The sequence below is a fragment of the Mobula hypostoma genome, chromosome 3, assembly GCF_963921235.1.
Source record: "Mobula hypostoma chromosome 3, sMobHyp1.1, whole genome shotgun sequence".
Taxonomy (NCBI): Eukaryota; Metazoa; Chordata; class Chondrichthyes; order Myliobatiformes; family Myliobatidae; genus Mobula; species Mobula hypostoma.
The window spans coordinates 151806909-151826141 of record NC_086099.1 but is presented as its reverse complement, the minus strand read 5'-3'; the positions used below and the strand labels follow the sequence as shown (position 1 = coordinate 151826141).

Genomic DNA, 19233 nt, shown 5'->3' with positions numbered 1-19233 from the left:
ACTGGAGAAACAAAACTCAGTGAGATTTAAGATAATTTGCAAGATATCCGGAGTGCTGTTTTGTTTTGAATGAAGCTTTATTTTAAATGAATATTGGTGTACTGATATTATCTCATGACAGAGGTTGTAGTGATATTTGGTAAATAAACATCTATGGATTTTCCACTGGTCTGTAAGAAAGCAGAACCTATCTATAAGATGGTTCCATCATCTGGAGATTAGGAAGAAACTGATGAAGATTTCTTCTTCGGAGTGACCTTTCAAATATATGCCCCAGCCAAGAATTTTTATGAACAGCTAGTTTTGTGGATACAATAAGATTATGTTAAGGTTAACTAAGCAAGTTTCAAATTGAGATAAATTGATTATACTTGAATTTGTACTTACTTTTAAAATAACTGAGGCACAAGCTGATTTGAACTATGTTTCTTCTGAAGTTTTCCTGAAATGTGTATCCACTGATAGTACAGGAGGGATTATTTCTTTTTGATCAATTTCTTAACTTTTTTTCTCAGAGCTCCCAATTTTTTTTAGGTTCATTCATAATCTAACTTTTGTTTGTGGCTCTTTGCTACTCTCCTTATAACAGTTAGATAGTTACGTGTATATGTTACAGAATTATAGAGTCAGACAGCACAGAAACAGATCCTTTGGCCCAACTCATCCATGCTGACCAAGGTCTCTACCTGAGCTAGTCTCATGTGCCTGTAATTGGCTCATATCCCACTAAACGTTCCTATCCATATACATGGCCAAGTGTCTTTTAAATGTGCTGACCTGCTCATCCAAATCATTAATATAGGTGACAAACAAAAGGAGGCCAGCGCTGATCCTTGTGCAACACAAATGGTCACAGAACTCTAATCTGAACAGCAACCCTCACCACCCTCTGCCTCCCATCACTAAACCAATTTTGTATCCAGTTGGCTAACTCACCCAGGATCCCATGTAACCTAACCTTTCTGAGCACCTACCACACAAAACCTCATCAAAGGTCTTGCTGAAGTCAATATGTCATCTATCACCATGCGCTCAACAATCCTCTTGGCCGTGTCATCAAGAAATTAGCCAAGTTCATATGACACAATTTCCATGTGCAAAGCCTTGCTGAAGTCCCAGTCCCTCCTTTTCCAACTGCTGGTAGATCGTGTCCCACAAAATCACTTCCAGTAACTTTCCCAACACTGATGTAAAGCTCACCAGCCTGTAGTTCCTGGTGGTCTTTGCAGCTCTTCTTAAATAAAGGATGGGACAATGGCTTTTCCTGCCTCTCATTGCATGAGGTGCTGATGGGACCTCAAACCAAGGAGTTGCCTTTAGTAGGGGAGTCTAGGGCCAGAGGGCACGGCCTCAATACAAGGACATCCCTTTAGAACTGAGATGAGGAGGAATTTCTTTAGCCAAAGGGTAGCAAATCTGTGGAACTTATTGCCACAGATGGATGTGGAGGCCGAGTCATTGGGGACATTCAAAGCAGAGTTTGATTAATAGGGCTTTCAAAGATTACAGGGAGAAAACAGGAGAATGGGGTTGAGATGGATAATAAATCAGCAAGTAATTTTGATTTGGGGTAATATGTGGGCACAGCAATTAATTTGGATAGGGACTAGTATGTGGGTACATCAAGTAATTTGGAAAGGGACTAGTATGCAGATATAGCAAGTAATTTGAGAAGACTCAAGACTCAAGTCATTCATTGAGTCTAGACTTTTTATATTATGGTTCTTGAATTAGATATTCAGAGAGCAAAACCAACAGGGAATATTTTGTTTAATCTTCTGTGAACGAGACCTAAAAGAGAAGAAATGGGGTAACTTTATGTTGCAACAATAGGAAATCACCCATCAAAGTGCCAATAAAGTTGTTGGCCAATTTGTGTTGACTGATAGCTGATGATTCCATAGGCAACCTCCAGCCATTAGCAGCATGTCTTGGACTTGTGCATCTGAGCATTAGTGGCAGAAGTCTGGGATGTGCTGGAGATCAGACATTAGGGCATTTGAGTCACCATTGCGCCTAGTGGCAATGTTGTGACATCTCAAACAGAAGATATAAAACACCTTCATGTCTCAGCTTTACATCAGGGAGAGCTGATCCCATTCATTAGAATGGGTTCGTCGGTCCTCTGGAAAAGATAAATGCTTTATATATATTAAATTTAGCATCTCTATTTCAACATAGGTTATTTTGTGTTTCTTAATTACCTAAATAACATATAAAACCTAAAATCTATTAACTTGAATAATTTGTGAGAGTCTCATTCAGACATTTAGAACCTATTAAAAATTGTGATAACCAGTAAACCATCAAAGATTGTCTCGGAGTTTAAGGTCTGGGCTTTGGGCTACACTTCTCAGAGTCTGCTCTGCCTAGCCAGTTCCCTACTGGGTAAAAGAGAAGCATGAGCCAGAGATAAGTAAGTATGAGTTAGTGTGGGCCACAAAGTGTCATTTTAGGCAGTGGCTGGGTCCAGAATGATGCATCACTTTAAGATGAAACTATAAATTAGGTATGTATTGTGCTTTTTTACTTAAATGTAAGATAATGTTTCAATAAAGATATGGGATGTTTATGTGAATGTCACCTTATGGCTATTAATGGATCTAGTTTGTAATTTAGGATTTATCCGTATGAGATAGCAGAAATTTTTTTTTAAAAACAGATCCTGAATTTTAAAGGATTTCTCCCTTTTTAGTGTAAAACCTGTGCAAGAGATTTTATTGACTTTTGTTCTCATCTCCCAGCATTCAGTTCCACAAAACAGAAGAAGCAATGTACATATCAGATTTCAGTATGTCATATCTACTCATCATAACTGGTATTAACATCTTTGGAGTTTCATGATTAGTGTGTAGCCTAGGGGAATTGTCTTGGGGCCACGTCCTGGTGTTGTCCAAAAGCAGAGTTTGGAGATTCTGTCTACAGCTGCTAGTTTTCCTTGTGTGCTTTGGTTTCCACCCACATCCTAAAGGCCTGTGGGTTGGTAGGTCAATTGTAAATAGTTAATTGTCCCTGGTGCATGGAGTTGATGGGAATATAATAATAGACTATCAGGAAAAAGAATGTGGGAATGGGATTGATCTGTGAACCAGCTTAGAACTGATGGACAGAAATGTCCTCCTACAACACTGTAAAGAAGCAAGAAGCCAAGATCTATATGATAAGCAAACTAATGCCAGTGAACTGTCACAGGCCAACATCTCCATGGAGGTCTCCGAAATGTAGACTATGTCATTCACATCCCTGAAATGGTTGCTCTGACCTGAACTCTCCAATAGCAAGAGGATCCTGGAGCTCAGAGGAAAAGATTAAAGGATATTCTCAATGCCTCTTTTAAAAAGTTCAAAGTAAATTGATTATCAAAGTACATGTAACCATAAACAACCCTGAGATCCATTTTCTTGTGGACATACTCAATAAACCTATAATAGAGTAATAACTATAACAGAATCAGTGAAAGACCACACCAGCTAGGGCATTCAAACACTGTGCAGTGGCAACAAACTGTGCGTATACAAAAAGAAAGAAATAATAATACTTAATAAGTAAGGAATAAATATTGAGAACATAAGATGAAGAGTTCTTGAAAGTGAGTCTATAGGTTGTGCGAACATTTTCAGTGATGGGGCAAATGAAGTTGAGTGAAGTTATCCTCTTAGTTCAAGAGGCTGATGGTTGAGGGGTAATAACTGTTACTGAACCAGGTGCTGTGAGTCCTGAGGCTCCTGTACCTTCTTCCTGATGGCAGCAGTAAGAAGTAAGCACGCCCTGGGTAGTAGGAGTCCTTGATGATGGATGCTGCTTTCCTGCAACAATGTTTAGTGCAGATGTGCTCAATGGTGGGGAGGGCTTTGCCCTTGATTAGTTGGGCCGTAACCACTATTTCTTGTAGGATTTTCTATTCAAAGTGTAAAATCCTTACTGAATTGTGAAAACCCTGATCCGTTGTCACTTCTAAGTGGAAAAAGAACATTTTAGGAAGCATTGAGAGCCAGGAATAAATGTGTTGGAAGCACATAAGCTAAGTGTAAATGGTGGAAAAGCATGGTCCCAAACTAAGAATCTGTCTGCTGTATCAAATAATTCCTACCTACGTGTGGGAGAGTCTGTAGATCCCATGTTGGCTTTGTTAGCTATCTCAGAGCCCACAAGTTGGTGTGGAAGCAAGTCATCTTTAATCAATGGATTGCCTCATTAAAAACAGGATTTAGTACTTTTTGCTGTGAAGCATTAAAATTTCAGTAGTTTTTGATAAATTTGTAGTAGCATAATATATTCTGGTTCCTATTATTATAAGACAGATAGTACTTGTCTAATTAAAAGAATATTGTTAAGAGGAGGAGCATTCAGTCCTTGAATCAGGCTCTCCTGCTGATTCAGATCAGGACTGCTGCATACTCTTTGACTCCCTTGGCATTTACAAATCTATTTATTTGTCTTGAATAAACTGTGCAATGAAATCTCTGCAGTCCCCTACAGTAGAGACTTACAACAATTTAACACATTCTGGTTTTGGTGTCCTGACAACAACTTTTCCCTCAGTGTCAACAAAAGAGCTAGCTGATCATTGACTTCAGAAAAGTGGGTGGTGTACGTGCTCCTGTTTACATCCTACAGCATTGAGGTTGAGAGGTTCAGGTTCCTAGGTATGACCTTCAACCTGTTCAGCCATTTTGACGTCATGGCTATCAAAGCCTCTACTTCCTCAGGAGGCTAAAGAGATGTAACATATCCCATCAACTCTTACCGATTGTTATCAATGCACCATAGAAAGCATTCTGTTCGGATGCATAGCGGCTTGGTATGGCAATTGGGCTTCACGTGACTGCAAGAAAGTGCAGAGTTCTGGACAGAATTCAGCTTCCTCTCTGTGGACTCCATCTATACATCTTGCTGCCTCAGCAAAGCAGCCAGCAAAATCAAAGAACCCACCCACCCCAGACATTATCTTTTCTCCCCCCTCCAACTGAGCAGGTGAGACAAAAGCTTAAAAGCACATATCACCAGAGCCAAGGTTAGCTTCTATCGCACCATTATCAGACTGTTGAACAGGTCTCTTGTATGATCAAATAGACTCAGCTTCACTGCCTACCCCATTGTGATCTTGCCTTTATCATTTTCCTGTACTGCATTGTTTCCAGTACCTTTTACACTTTATTCTGCATTGTTATTATTTTACTTTATTCTAGCTCAATGCACTGTGTAATGGTTTGATGTCTGCTGGACAAACATTGTGTCTTGGTACTTATGACAATAATAGGCCAATGACAATACCACTGACAAAATTGACTCCGTATATATATTTATGTATAATTCAATGAAATTACTTTTCAGTCTTCTAACTCCAGAAAACATAGGTCTAGTCTGCTTAATTTCTTTTCCCATGACAAACACACCATTCCAGAAATCAGTCCAGTGAACCTCATTGTGTTCACTCTATTGCAAGTACAACCTTACTTTAGAAAGATAAAACTGGTGCATACTATTTTACATACAGGCTCAGCAAGGCCTATATAATAGGAGTAAAGTGACCCCTCACTTGCACTCAAATTTTGACACACAACCTTCTTTTATGCTGGCTGTACCAGCATGTTAACTTCCAGTGATATGTGTATCTGGATACCTTTAGACATGAACTCCACAGTTCAAAGCAAATATATTTAAGTTAGGCAGATGTGGCAACATTATTCTATATATTTTGTTATTTAGCTTCTCACTGTTGTTACCAATGTCCAACTAGACTAAGAACAATTGTTTAGTAATAATCTGATATATAAATTGGGAAATTCTGCATTACTTTTTTGTTGCATATGCACTGTTTCATATACTGTAGGACATGTTGATTTCATTCTGATTCATTTGGGCTTTAAATATTTGATTTTATTATTGAATGTTTCACTATTTATCAGTTTGCACAGTACTAGATAATATAAGGTCAAGCTAATCTGATCTGCCCTGCACCAAGCTGTCATTACCTTCAGGTGTTAATAAGGCCACTAATGAAAGACTAAAGAGAAGCTACCAATTGTATTTAATAGCACATGCCATTTATATAGCAATTAGATTTTCTCATTTCTGCTGAACGGTTTAAAAACCCCCAGGGTATCCCAGAAATCTGCTTTCAATTGTTACTGTCGCTAGGGATGAAACGTTCACTTGATGCACTGGGGCAACAAATCAGGTTAGTTGATTCATAAGTCAAATTTATGATTAATTATTACTTTGCATGTAGGTGCTGCAGGGGTGGAATGCTATCCAACTATTTGCTGTAAATGGGGAAGTGCTTTAAGTTTGTGTGACTGAAAGTGGCAAAATACAACTTGTGTCATATTTATTTATCACATGGGAGATGGTATCTTGACATGCTTCTTAGTAACTGAATTCACTGTGGACGTGCTTTCTGCTAATAGTATTTGCAGGTTGGTAGAGCGGTCAATTGTAATTTGTTTCAAACTTCTGCCATCTAACACTTGGAATAACAAAATTCATATCCTGGCAATCTAAGCAAAAACAGGAATTGCTGAGCAGACCAAACAGCATCCACAAAGACACAGATTCTGACTGACTTGCTGAGTACATAACAGGAGGGAATGTATACCATGCAGTCCTTCAAGCCTGCTCTACCATTTGTTAACATCATCTTCTACCTCAGCGCTATTTTCTAGTCCTACTCCCTTTACACTTGTATCCCTTTCTGCCCGAAATGTATCAGTTTCTGAATTGAGTGAATATAAAAACTGAGATCCCATAGTTATCCAGGCAATTCTAAATGTTCACCAGCCTTTGCATGAAGAGATTTCTCATTTCAAAGTTGAATTTATTGCCATATCAACAAGTACAGGTGCGCACAGGTGCAATGAAAAATTCACTTGCCGAATTCACAAGATACATAAATTAACTATATACAGTTTTACAAAAGAACACAATTAGAACGTAAAATCAAAGTGTCATGGTTCCTTTTGGCAATCCCCCACCTTGCTATTTACCACAGGAATTGGGCCTCAATCACCTCATTTAATTTCCAATCATTCCCAGGTTCCACTAACTACACACACCTGCTTTGCATCACAAACTGCAGGATAAAGACCCTGTGATCACAACAAGGAACTGCCAGTTCGTTTGGTCAACTCATGTATAAGTAACCTCGTTCCATGGTTCTTAGGACTATCAGTTCTAAGTCTAGCATCGTTCCTGAATTCGCTACTAAAACCAAGACTCCTGGTAAAGGCTCTCTTGGATACCAATTCCACGCTCGCTACAACCGTAACGCCTCCCAACTCGGCCTCCATGCCTGTGTTCAGCACTATGGTTCGTTCTGCCGCCACGTCCTTGCAACACAAAGTCCATTTTAGCCCACGATGGCCAAAGTGGTCGTAGTATTGCTAAACAGTAATGATTAGGATTGTGCTGGTTGGTTCAACAACAAAGTTTCAAAGCAAATATATTATAAAAGTACCTATATGTCACCATATACTACCTTCAGATCATTTTCTTACAGGCATTCACAGTAGAACAGAGAAATATAATAGAATCAATGAAAAACTACACATAAACAAAAACTGACAACCAATGTGCAAATAAACAAATGGAACAAAGTAAATAAATAACAGAAGATGAGGTGTAGAGTCCTTCAAAGTCTATAGGTTGTGGAATCTGTTCGGAGTTAAGGTGAGTAAAGTTATCCACACTAGATCACGAGCCTGATGGATTAGAGTAATGGTTGTTCCTGAATGATGTGGTGTGGGACCTGAGGCGTCTGTACCTCTTGCCAATGGTAGTAGCGAGAAGGGAGCACATCCTCAGATTATGGGGGCCCTTGATGATGGATGCTGCTACCTTGTGGCATCACTCCTTGTAAATGTGCTCATCAATGAGGAGGGTTTTGCCTGTGACAGACTTGGCTGTATCCACCACTTTTTGTCAACTTTTCCATTCCTGGGCATTGATGTTTCTGTACCAGGTGTTATGCACCCAGACAGGATGCCCTCCTCCATCAGTTTCAGATGACGTGCCAAATCTACGCAAATCTCTCAGAAGTTAGAAGCGCTGTGGTGCCTTTTTTGTGATGGCACGTATGTTCTGGTCCCAGGACAGAGCTTGATGTGGTAATGCCAAGGAATTTAAATTACTGACCCTCTCCACCTCCGATCCCCTAACGAGGACTGGCTCATGGACCTCTGGCTTCTCCCTCTTGTAGTCAATAACCAATTCTTTGGTTTTGCTGACGGTGAGTGAGAGGTTGTTGTTCTGGAACCATTCAACCAGATTTTCAACCTCCTTCCGAATGCTGATTCGTCACCAACTTTGATTTCATCAACAATAGTGGCATTGTCAGCAAATGCAAATATGACGTTGGACTTGCACGTAGCCACACAGCCATGTGTATAAAGTGAGTAGTGCAGGAGCCTAAGCACATAACACCCATGTTGCTGGTGATTATGAAGGAGATGATGTTGCCAATCCATACTGAATGGGATCGGCAAGTGAGGAAATCAAGAACCTAATTGCATGGGGGGATTGAGGCCTAGGTCTAGGAGATTAGTGGTTAGTTTTGAGGGGACAATAGTGTTGAAAACTGGGCTGTAGTCAATGAAGAGCATTCTGACATAAGCATCTTCATTGTCCAGATGTTCTAGAGCTGAGTGAAGAGCCAATGAAATGGCATCTGCTGTTGACCTGTTGTGACGGTAGGCAGATTGGACTGGATCCAGGTCTCTCCTCAGGCAGGAGTCGATATGCTTCATGAAGAACCACTTAAAACACTTCATCATAGTGGATATAAGTGGATGATAGTCATTGAGGTAAGTTACCTCATTCTTCTTGGGCACCAGTATGATTGAAGCTTGCTTGAAGTAGGTAGGTACTTCAGACTGCTGAAGCGAGAGGTTGAAGATGTCAATAAACACTCCAGGCAGTTGATTAACACAGATCTTCAGTACTCGGCCAGGTACACCATCTCTGCCAGTTGCTTTCTGTGGGTTCACCCTTCTGAAGGATGCTCTCATATCAGCTTCAGACTTTTAAATCACTGGGTCATTAGGGTCATTCATGAAGGTGCCTCCGTGGTCTGTTGGTCAAAGCAAGAATAAAAGGCATTAAGGTCATCTGGGAGCGAAACCCTGGTGTCATTTATGTTGCTTGTTTTTGCTTTATAGGAGGTGATGAGACTCAAGCCCTGCCAAAGCTGTTGAACATCCTTCTGTGATTTGGGATTGCTCTGCAATTGCCATTTTGCATATGAGGTGGCTTTCCAGAGGTTGTACCTGGACCGCTTGTACTTTCTTGAGTTACCAGTCCTGCCTTATCTAGCCCTCAGCAGATTGGAGATCTACTGATTCATCCAAGGCTTCTGGTTGGCGAAGACTATGAATGATTTTGTGGGGACACTGTTGTCTATGAGTGTCTTTATGTTCTCCAGTTACAATGTCTTCTGCTGTGAAAGCGCATTCTCCTTTGTCAAAATCCTCCATGATCATAAATCACTTATTTTCTTATAGTAAGAATCTCATCAAGTCTATATTGGCTCTGTATCATCAATATGTGCCCTCATTATCTTCCTATAACCTATTCAAGGACAGTACGGGTGGGGAGAGCCAGCAATGAATAACGAAGGAAATAAAGGAAGGCATAAAACTAAAATCTCATGTATAAAAGGTTGCCAAGAGTAGTGGAAACTGGAAGATTGGGAAAACTTTAAAAAGCAACAAAGAACCACTAAGCAAGCAATAAAGAAAGGGAAGCTAGATTATGAAAATAAACTGGCACAAAATATAAAAATGGATAATGGACAATAATTATATGAAGTGGAAAAGCTTGGCCAGAGTGAACGCAGGTCCCTTGGAAGACGAGAAGGGGTAATTGATATTGGGTAATGAGGAAATGGCCGAGGCTTTGAATGACTATTTTGTGTTGGTTTTCACGGTGGGGGACATGTCTAATATGCCAAAGAGAGATTATATGGGTACGATGGGAGGTGAGAACCAAGATACAATAGCCATCACTAAAGAGGTAGTGCTGAGCAAACTGGTGGGCCAAAAGATAGACAAGTCCCCTGGTTCTGATGGAATGCATCCCAAGGTACCGAAAGAAATGGCAGAAGTTATAGTTGAGGATTTGGTGATAATTTACCAAAATTCTCTGGGCTCTGGGCAAGTTTCGGCAGATTGGAATAAGGTGAATGTCACGCCACTGTTCAAAAAAGGATATGGGCAAAATGCAGGTAACAAGGCCAGTTAGTTTAACATCTGTAGTTGGAAAAATTCTTGAAGCTATCATTAAAGAAGAAATAGCGAGGCATCTGGAAATGGATCCATCAGGCAGACACAACGTGGATTCAGCAAAGGCAGGTCCTGTTTGACGAATTTACTGGTGTTCTTTGAAGATATAACAAGCACAGTGGATGGAGGGGACAGATAGACATTATTTACTTGGATTTCCAGAAGGCGTTCAATAAGTTATCACATAAAAGACTTATCCATAAGATAAGAATGCATAGAGTTGGGGGTGATGTATTAGATGGATAGAAAATTGCTTAACCAATAGAATGCAGAGAGTTGGGATATATGTGTGTTTCTCTGGTTGGCAATCAGTGGTGAGTGATGTGCCATAGGGGTCAGTGCTGGGCCTGCAACTGTTCACGATATACATTAACGATCTGGAAGAGGGGACCGAGTGTAGTGTATCTAAGTTTGTTGATGACACAAAATTGAGTGGAAAAGCAAATTGTGCAGAGGATACTGAGAGTCTGCAGAGAGATATAGATAGGTTAAGTGAGTGGGCAAAGGTCTGGCAGATGGAGTACAATGTTAGTAAATGTGAGGTCATCCGCTTTGGAAAGAAAAATAGAAGAGCAGATTATTATTTATTATTATTATTATTTAAATAGTACAAAGTTGCAGCAAACTGCTGTGCAGAGGGAGTTGGGAGTGCTTGTGCATGGATCACAAGAGACTGGTTTGCAGGAACAGCAGGCTATCAAGAAAGCAAATTGAATGTTGGCCTTCATTGCTAGGGGGATTGAATTTAGGAGCAGGGAGGTCATGCTGCAACTGTACAGGGTTCTGGTGAGGCTGCATCTGGAGTACTGCATGCAGTTCTGGTCTCTGTACTTGAGGAAGGATATACTGGCTTTGGAAACAGTGCAGAGGAGGTTCACCAGGTTGATTCCAGAAATGAGGGGGTTAGACTATGACTATTACTTTCAGTTATTTATTTATTTCTATATTATTATGGATTGCCGCTATGTTAACAAATTTTTATGACATATGCCAGTGATATTAAACCTGACTCTGATTCTGATTAATCTTGTGCTGTTAACAATGGTACATCAGCTAGAGGAAGTACAGGGAAAATGTTTATCATTGTCATCATCGTTATGTGCTGTGTCCAATGATGTGGCCAATCATGGTCTTATTGGCAAATTTTTCCACAGGAGTAATTTCCATTGCCGCCTTCTGGGCAGTGTCTTTATAAAAGATGGGAGACCCCAGCCACTATCAATACTCTTCAGAGATTGTCCGCCTGGCATCAGTGGGCGCAAAACCAGGGCTTGTGAAATGCACCAGCTGCTCATATGACCATCCACTTCACGTGACCCTGGGAGGGGGAGGAGCTAAGTGGGTGCTACAGCTTGCCAAGGGTGACCTGCAGGCTAGTGGAGGGAAGGTGTGCTTTACACCTCCTTTGGTAGAGACATACCTCCATCCTGCCACCCAATGGAAAATATTAACATTAAAATAATGTCAGTGTCAACGTCCTTGTTTGTTGACAAATCAATCTGGCAAAAATACTTGATTTGCAACTTGTGTTCCTTCCTGTCCAGTTATTTAGCATTCAATTACTTGCTTCATTGTTTACCAAGGAAAAGGATATGGAGGACCAGGAGATCAGTGCTATGTGTATAAATACATTAGGGCATTTAGATGTCAAGGAGTAAGAATTGTTTGGCCTCCTAATAAGGTGGATAAGTCCCCAGGGCTTGATGGGGCTTACCCTGGGTTATTGAAGGAGGCAAGAGATGAGTTTGCTGGGCCTTTGACCACCAGTATCTTTCTGTCCTCTCTAGGCACGGGCAAGGTCCTGCAGGACTGACAACTGGCTAATATTGTATCTCTATTTAAGAGGAGAACAAGGGAAAATCCTCAGAACTATAGACCAGTGAGTCTCACGTCAGTTGTAGCGAAATTGCTGGAGAAAATTCTCAGGTATAAGATTTATGAGCATTTGGAAACGCATGGCCTAATTAGGAAGAGACAGCATGGTTTTATGGGTCGCAGGTCGTATCTTACCAACTTGATTGAGTTTGTTTGGCAAGGTGTCAAGAGAGATTGATGAGGGTAGGGTAGTGGATATTGTCTATAAGGATCTTAGCATTTGACAAAATCCCTTTTTGGAGGCTATTCCAGAAGATAAAGATGCTGGAATCTGGCGTATTGGCGTGTGCGTAGAAGACAGAGGATAGTGGTTGAAGGACCTTATTCAAGCTGGAGGTCTGTAATTAGTGGAGTTCGTCAGGGATTTGTGTTGTGATCTCTGCTCTCTGTAATATGTGTAAATAACCTGGTTGAAAATGTAGGTGGATAGGTTAGTAAATTTGAGGATGATACCAAGATTGGTGGAGTTGTGGATAGTGTAGAAGAATGGCAAACAATACAACAAGAAATAGGTCAGTTGCAGATATGGACAGAGAAATGGCAAATGGAGTTTACCCAGATAAATGTGAGGTGTTGAGTGAAAGGTTATTGTTATGGTACCACTCAGACAGGTGTTCAATCTCACTCCTATATGCTGATTCATCACCACTTTTGACCCAGTCTATGACATTGGTGTCGTCAGTGGAGCTGTGCTTAGCCACACAGTCATAGTGTCAAGTGAGTAGAGCAGGGGACTAAGCACCCGTGCTGATGGTGATTGTGGAGGAAATGCTGTTGCCAATACAGAGCGTGCAAGTGAGAAAAATCGAGGATCCAATTGTACAAGGATGTACTGAGGCCATAGTCTTGGAGTTTAATGATTAGTTTTGAGGGGATGATGGTATTGAATGCTGAGATGGAGTCGATAAAGAGCATCCTGATCTACATCTTTGCTGTCCAGATGTTCCAGGGTTGAGTGAAGAGCCAATGAGCTGGCACCTGCTGTCAACCTGTTGTTCCAGTAGGTAAGTTGGAGTGGATCCAAGTCGCTTCTCAGGCAGGAGTTGATATGTTTCATCGTGAACCTCTCAAAACACTTCATTGTGGATGTAAGTGCTCCTGGATGATACTCAGTGAGGCAGGTCACAACGCTCTTCTTGGGCACTGGTATAATTGAAGCCTGCTTTGAGCAGGTGGATACCTCAGACTGCTGATATGAGAGGTTAAAGAGTTCAGTGAATACACCAATCAGTTGATCAGCACAGGTCTTTAGTACTTGGCCAGGAACCCCTCAGGGCTGGAAGCTTTTCATGGGTTCATCCTCTTGAAGGTTGCTCGCACATTAGCCTCAGAGACTGAAATCACAGCATCACAGGGGGATGTGGGAGTTCAGGATGGTTCCTCCATGTTTTGCTGGTCAAAGCAAGTATAGGCGGCATTGAGCTCACCTGGAAGCGAAGTCTTGCTGTCGCCCATGTCGCTTGATTTAACTTTATAAGAAGTGGTAATATTCAAACCCTGCCACAACTGTTGAGCATCCTTTGCTGATTCAAGTTTAGTCCAGGATTGCCACTTCACCTGTGAGATGGCTTTCTGGAGATCATAACTGGAAATCTTAGAACTACATATTACAAAATTGTATGACTAAGTTTATCGTTGCTTTTATTTTTCAGTCCCTATTGTATTCTTCTTTATTTGTAAGCATTTATCCACCTCAAAACTCTGAGCAGATGACATTCTGCAGATGCTGGAAATCCAGAGCAACACACACAACATGCTGGAGGAACTCAGCAGGTCCAGCAGCATCAGTGTAAGTTAATAACAGTTGACGTTTGAACCAAACCTCTTCATCAGGACTGGCTGATGAAATTTTGATGAAGGGTCTCGGCCCAAATTCGTTTCCATAGATGCTGCCTGGCCTGCTGAGTTCCTCCATCATTTTTTGTGTGCTGCTCAAAAATCTGAGCTTGGGTTTGTTAAGTATATTTGTAGAACATGGTGCTCTTCCTAATCTCTAGAGAACTATTTTTATTTGTAAATAAAACTTATTGAAGAAAACTAGACAACAAAATTTAAGAGCTTTCTTCAGGTTAGAAAAATGTACAACCAATATTGCCTTATTTATGATTTTCAGGTATAATGGAATTTAATCCCTAATGTACTAGTTGAAATACCAAAAGCTGCTTTTATCAAAATAGAGTATTAGTCACTGTAAACTAAACTATAGCGTAAGTATCTGTGCAGCTAGAGAAACAATACATTCATCAACGGTGAGTGGCAAAATGCAAGATTAACATTATAGCTTTAACATATAGCAATAATTTGACATCCTTCAGATCTAGACAAAATCTTTGCTACAGATTATGGCAGTTATTACATTGGAATATCTTGGTTTTACTTCAAAATAGTAAAATGATAACTGAAAATTGAATGACAAACTGAACAGAATTTTTCACAGTATATGAAATTTGCAACCATTGTTATATTTTCAGAGCCTGCTATAATGCTTTTTATTTTACTGACCTTCTGCATCTGTGGTAATTTGTTTTAATGGTATGTTAAGAAAGGCTTAATAAGCACTAGATTTTTCATTGTAAAAGGCTAGTTTCCTTCATTCACTTCTGCATGAAAATTGAGATGAAAGCAGTCCAGTGCCTTCGTTTAAAGCATTTTCCAAATATCCTAGATCAAACTTTATGTCCATCTTTCAGTTGTATATAAATGTTTCCCCCTTTGAATTTTGTAGTCTTTGACTTCACCTAATAAATGAGTGAAAGCAACCAATTTAAAATTCAGTAACTAAATTTGTATTCATCTTTTTATTTAAAAATGAACAATTTTATTACTGTTGATATCTGCTGAATTCTCTAATTCTACAATTTTGTCATAAATCATTGATTTCCTACAACTCAATCAAACCAACATCTTTTATTTCAAAGATGTTCTTTAAGTTAAATTACTTGTGTTAAATAACAACATACAATTGAAGTCCTTTTTAAATAAGCAGCAACTCTTTATTACCAATTCATATTTTTAATTTTGTGCTTTTACTCAAGAAGCTTATAAAGTCTGCAATTTTTTTATCATTAGAGATTCGGGGTAGTCTTCCTTAATTTATAGTGTAAAAATGATCAGAAGTTCTTTGATGCTATAACAAATGTAAATATTTGGTTAGAACTTTGTGAAAATTGAAAAATTGGAGAAAAATATTGAAATGCACATTGGGAATAGACTCTGATCAATTGCTTACCTTGTACTACACAGCTGGAACCCCGGTGAAAAGCGTGTTTCGAAGAGTCAGATCGGCCTGCAGTACTTCACTGGGTTCTAGGAATCATTCCCAGGTTATGCTTGGCTTGACCTCCTTCAGTGGGCACACTCACTGTAAGTATAGTGAGTTATGAATGAAGAAAACTCTTGTTTGTTTTATTGCCTGCCATACAAATTAATGCATATTTAGGATTTGAAGGATGTTATTAGAAGAGAGTTACAAGAAAATACTTCAGCATTTACACCCATTTACTTTAGAGAATGGCTGGTTTGTAATTGAGGTCTTAAAATGATGAAGGAGTTTGAACAGAGAAATGTAACCTGCATTTCAATTTCAAATCCTGCAAACCCTCAGCCTTTGGAATACACATCACTTACCTGGTTGGGTGCAGCTACAACACTTAACAATTGAACAAATTTGTCATTGAATTCATTCCCGCCTCCAGTTTTTCAGGCTGAACTGGATAATTTTTAGCTTTGACACCCAGTTAATTCTTTGTCGGGCTTCTGGGTTATAGACTTGTCATCACAAAGATGACCGATTTTCATAGTGAAAACAGAAAATGCTGTAAGCATTCAGCAGGTCAGGCAGCATCTGTGGAAAGACGCAAGGTTCTGACACTTTGTAAACCTAAGTGATTAATGATGTCCATCGAATAAATCAGAAAAATCCAGTAGTCAAGATCAATTCTAAGACATATATTGTCACATAGAGGTAGCAGCAGGATCACATTGTTGCAATGTTTTTTCCCTTCTCTTCCTCAATTCAAGTTTCTGGTTCTATGGATTCCCATTGCTGACGCCTCCTCCTCTCCTTGGCTTTGGTCATTATGCCTATCAAGGTTCTTGCTTCAAGAACTATCCGAAAAGTTGGTTTCATTTTCTTCTTTTGTGGATAATTTGTAACATTATATGGTAAGTATCTCACTCTTAAGAAGAGCTTCCAATTTTAGACTCATGATTCCCAGAACTTTCTCCAACTTAAAAATGCAAACACGAGGAAATCTGCAGATGCTGGAATTTCAAGCAACACACATTAAAAATTGCTGGTGAACACAGCAGGCCAGGCAGCATCTATAGGAAGAGATACAGTCGACGTTTCGGGCCAAGACCCTTCGTCAGGACTAACTGAAAGAAGAGATAGTTAGAGATTTGAAAGTGGGAGATCTGAAATGATAGGAGAAGATAGGAGGGGGAAGGGATGGAGCCAAGAGCTGGAAAGTTGATTGGCAAAAGGGATATGAGAGGATCATGGGATGGGATGCCTAGGGAGAAAGAAAGGGGGAGGGGGGAAGCCCAGAGGATGGGCAGGACAGCCCATCCTTACCTATCCTCTGGGCTTGCCCCCTCCTTCTTTCTTTCTCCCTAGGACTCCCATCCCATGATCCTCTCATATCCCTTTTGCCAATCAACTTTCCTGCTCTTGGCTCCATCCCTTCGCCCTCTTGTCTTCTCCTATCATTTCGGATCTCCCCCTCGCCCTTTCAAACCTCTTACTCTCTCTTCTTTCAGTTAGTTCTGACGAAGGGTCTCGGCCTGAAACGTCGACTGTACCTCTTCCTATAGATGCTGCCTAGCCTGCTGCGTTCACCAGCAATTTTTATGTGTGTTTCTCCAACTTCCTCTTGCTTCTGTTGCAAAGTTCTTGATAAAGATTGGTTTTTATGGTTAAACAGCGATCCCAATTAACATTGTGGCAGGCAACGTTGTAGTCAATTGAAGGCAAACTAGATAGGCTGTGTTTCTTTTTAATCTAATGATTTCTTTCTCCTTCTGTCCCCGAATCTCATCCTATTGACTGAGCTCTTGATCAGTGTTCATAGTTATATGCAATTTCTTTACATATTCCAGTATTAATGCTGTTGTGCTTCAATCTTTCCCAACTAGTCACTGGATAAATAAAATGTGTAGTGGTGTGGATTTTCTGTAGCTCTTTCAAAGAACTAAAGAATTTTAGAGAACAAATAATAGTTTCAATGTAAAAAGATGACACGTTTGGGATATTTCCAAATTTTAAAATCAAGTTTACCTTCGTATTCATCTTTCCCTTGTTTTCTAAGCAAGTATCTTATGTCTGTAAATTTAATACAATTAACTTTTATTGTAGAAAATTTAAATCCAAATACAAAGATAACGGATTACGTGGGACTACTATTTGCAATTTCACTCTCATTATCTTAAGAGAGGGATATACTGGCTATAGGAGTGTAGCAAATTTTGAAGAATATGATACTTGGGATTGCAGATCTGTCATATGGGGAGAGATTGCTAGGCCATTGACTTCTAGAGCTTAGAAGGATAAGAATTGATCTCATTGGAACACAACATTCTTAGAGATGCTCAACAATGTAGATGTGAGGGGTTTGTTAGCCCTGACTAAGGATTCTAGTACTAGCAGACAGGGTCTTAAAATAAGGGGCAGGTGTTTCATTCTGAAATAAGGAGACAAATCTTTACTGAAAGGCAAATAAATCTTTGGATTATTTTAGCATTGGAAAGCTATGATGGCTTAGTAATTGTGTTCTAAGGGTATAGGAATAGGGCAGGTTTGAAATCAGACAAGAACTTGAATAATGGAGTAGACTTCAGGCACTATTTGATCTACTTCTGCTCCTAAGACCTGTGTTCTTATGTAACAAATTGTTTACAATTAATTATGACTGTTGCATTTTTTTCTGATTCATTCAGTAAAATATTGTATGTTGCCTCCCGGGTGGCGGGGTCCAGGAAATCTTGGATCAAGTCCTCAGCATTCTTCAGTGGGAGGGTGAACTGCCAGAGATCATGGTACATGTGGGTACCAATGACATAGGTAGGATAAGTGGCGAGATTCTGCAAAGTGAATTCAGGGAGTTAGGTGCTAGGTTAAAGGGCAGCACCTCCAGGGTTGTGATCTCAGGATTGGTACCCATGCCACCTGCTGGTGAGGCCAGAGTTAGGAAGATTATGCAGTTTAACACATTGCTAAGAAGTTGGCGTAGGAGAGAGGCCATCATATCATTTTTTGGATCATTGGGTTTTCTTCCAGGGAAGTTGGGACCTGTACAGAAGAGACTGTTTGCACCTGAACTGAGGGTGACTAATATCCTAATGCGAAGGTTTGCTGGTCTTGCATGGGCTGGGGGTGGGGGGGGTGTTTAAAATAGAGTTGCAGGGGGATGGGAACAAGAGTGCCAGAACAGATAGTGGAGAGGTTGTGGAGACATATGTTGTTAAGACCTCAGACAGCTTCAGGAATCAAAAGGTTGAGGACAGTGCAACTAATGTCCTGAGCTGCGTATACTTCAATGCAAGAAGTGTCGTGGGAAAGGCAGATGAGCTCAGGGCATGGATTAACACATGGAATTATGATATTGTAGCCATTATTGAGACTTGGTTGCAGGAGGAGCAGGACTGGCAACTCAGTATTCCAGGTTCCATTGTTTTAGATGCGACAGACTGTGAGTGATTAAAGGAGGAGAGGTGGCATTACTAGTCAGGGAATTGTCACAGCATTCCTTAGTCAGATCAGACTGGAGAACTTGTCTAGTGAGGTGTTGTGGGTGGAACTGAGGAATAAGAAAGGTCTGTGGCTATATTCCAGACCACCTGACGGATTTAGAGGAACAAATTTGTAGAGAGATCGCAGACTGTTGCAAGAAACATAAGGTTGTTACAGTAGGTGATTTTAAATTTCCATTTATTGTCTAGGACTCCCATAGCATAAAAAGACTAGATGGGATGAAGTTTATCAAATGTATTCAGAAAAGTTTTCTTAATCAGTGCGTAGAAGTCCCAGTGAGAGAGTGCGCGATACTTGATCTGCTATTAGGGAAGGTGACAGAAGTTTGTG

General features: G+C 40.1%; 1 protein-coding gene across 5 annotated transcripts in view; it reads left to right on the top strand.

Annotated features, from left to right (window-relative positions):
* Positions 1–19233, top strand: part of invs (inversin) — a 269090-nt gene that overhangs the window by 240004 nt on the left and 9853 nt on the right. For all 5 annotated transcript variants that reach the window (XM_063043885.1, XM_063043890.1, XM_063043889.1 and 2 more), the window contains one exon: positions 15396–15515. In XM_063043885.1, the coding sequence (XP_062899955.1) occupies positions 15396–15515 (120 nt within the window). The remainder of the gene's footprint in view (positions 1–15395; positions 15516–19233) is intronic.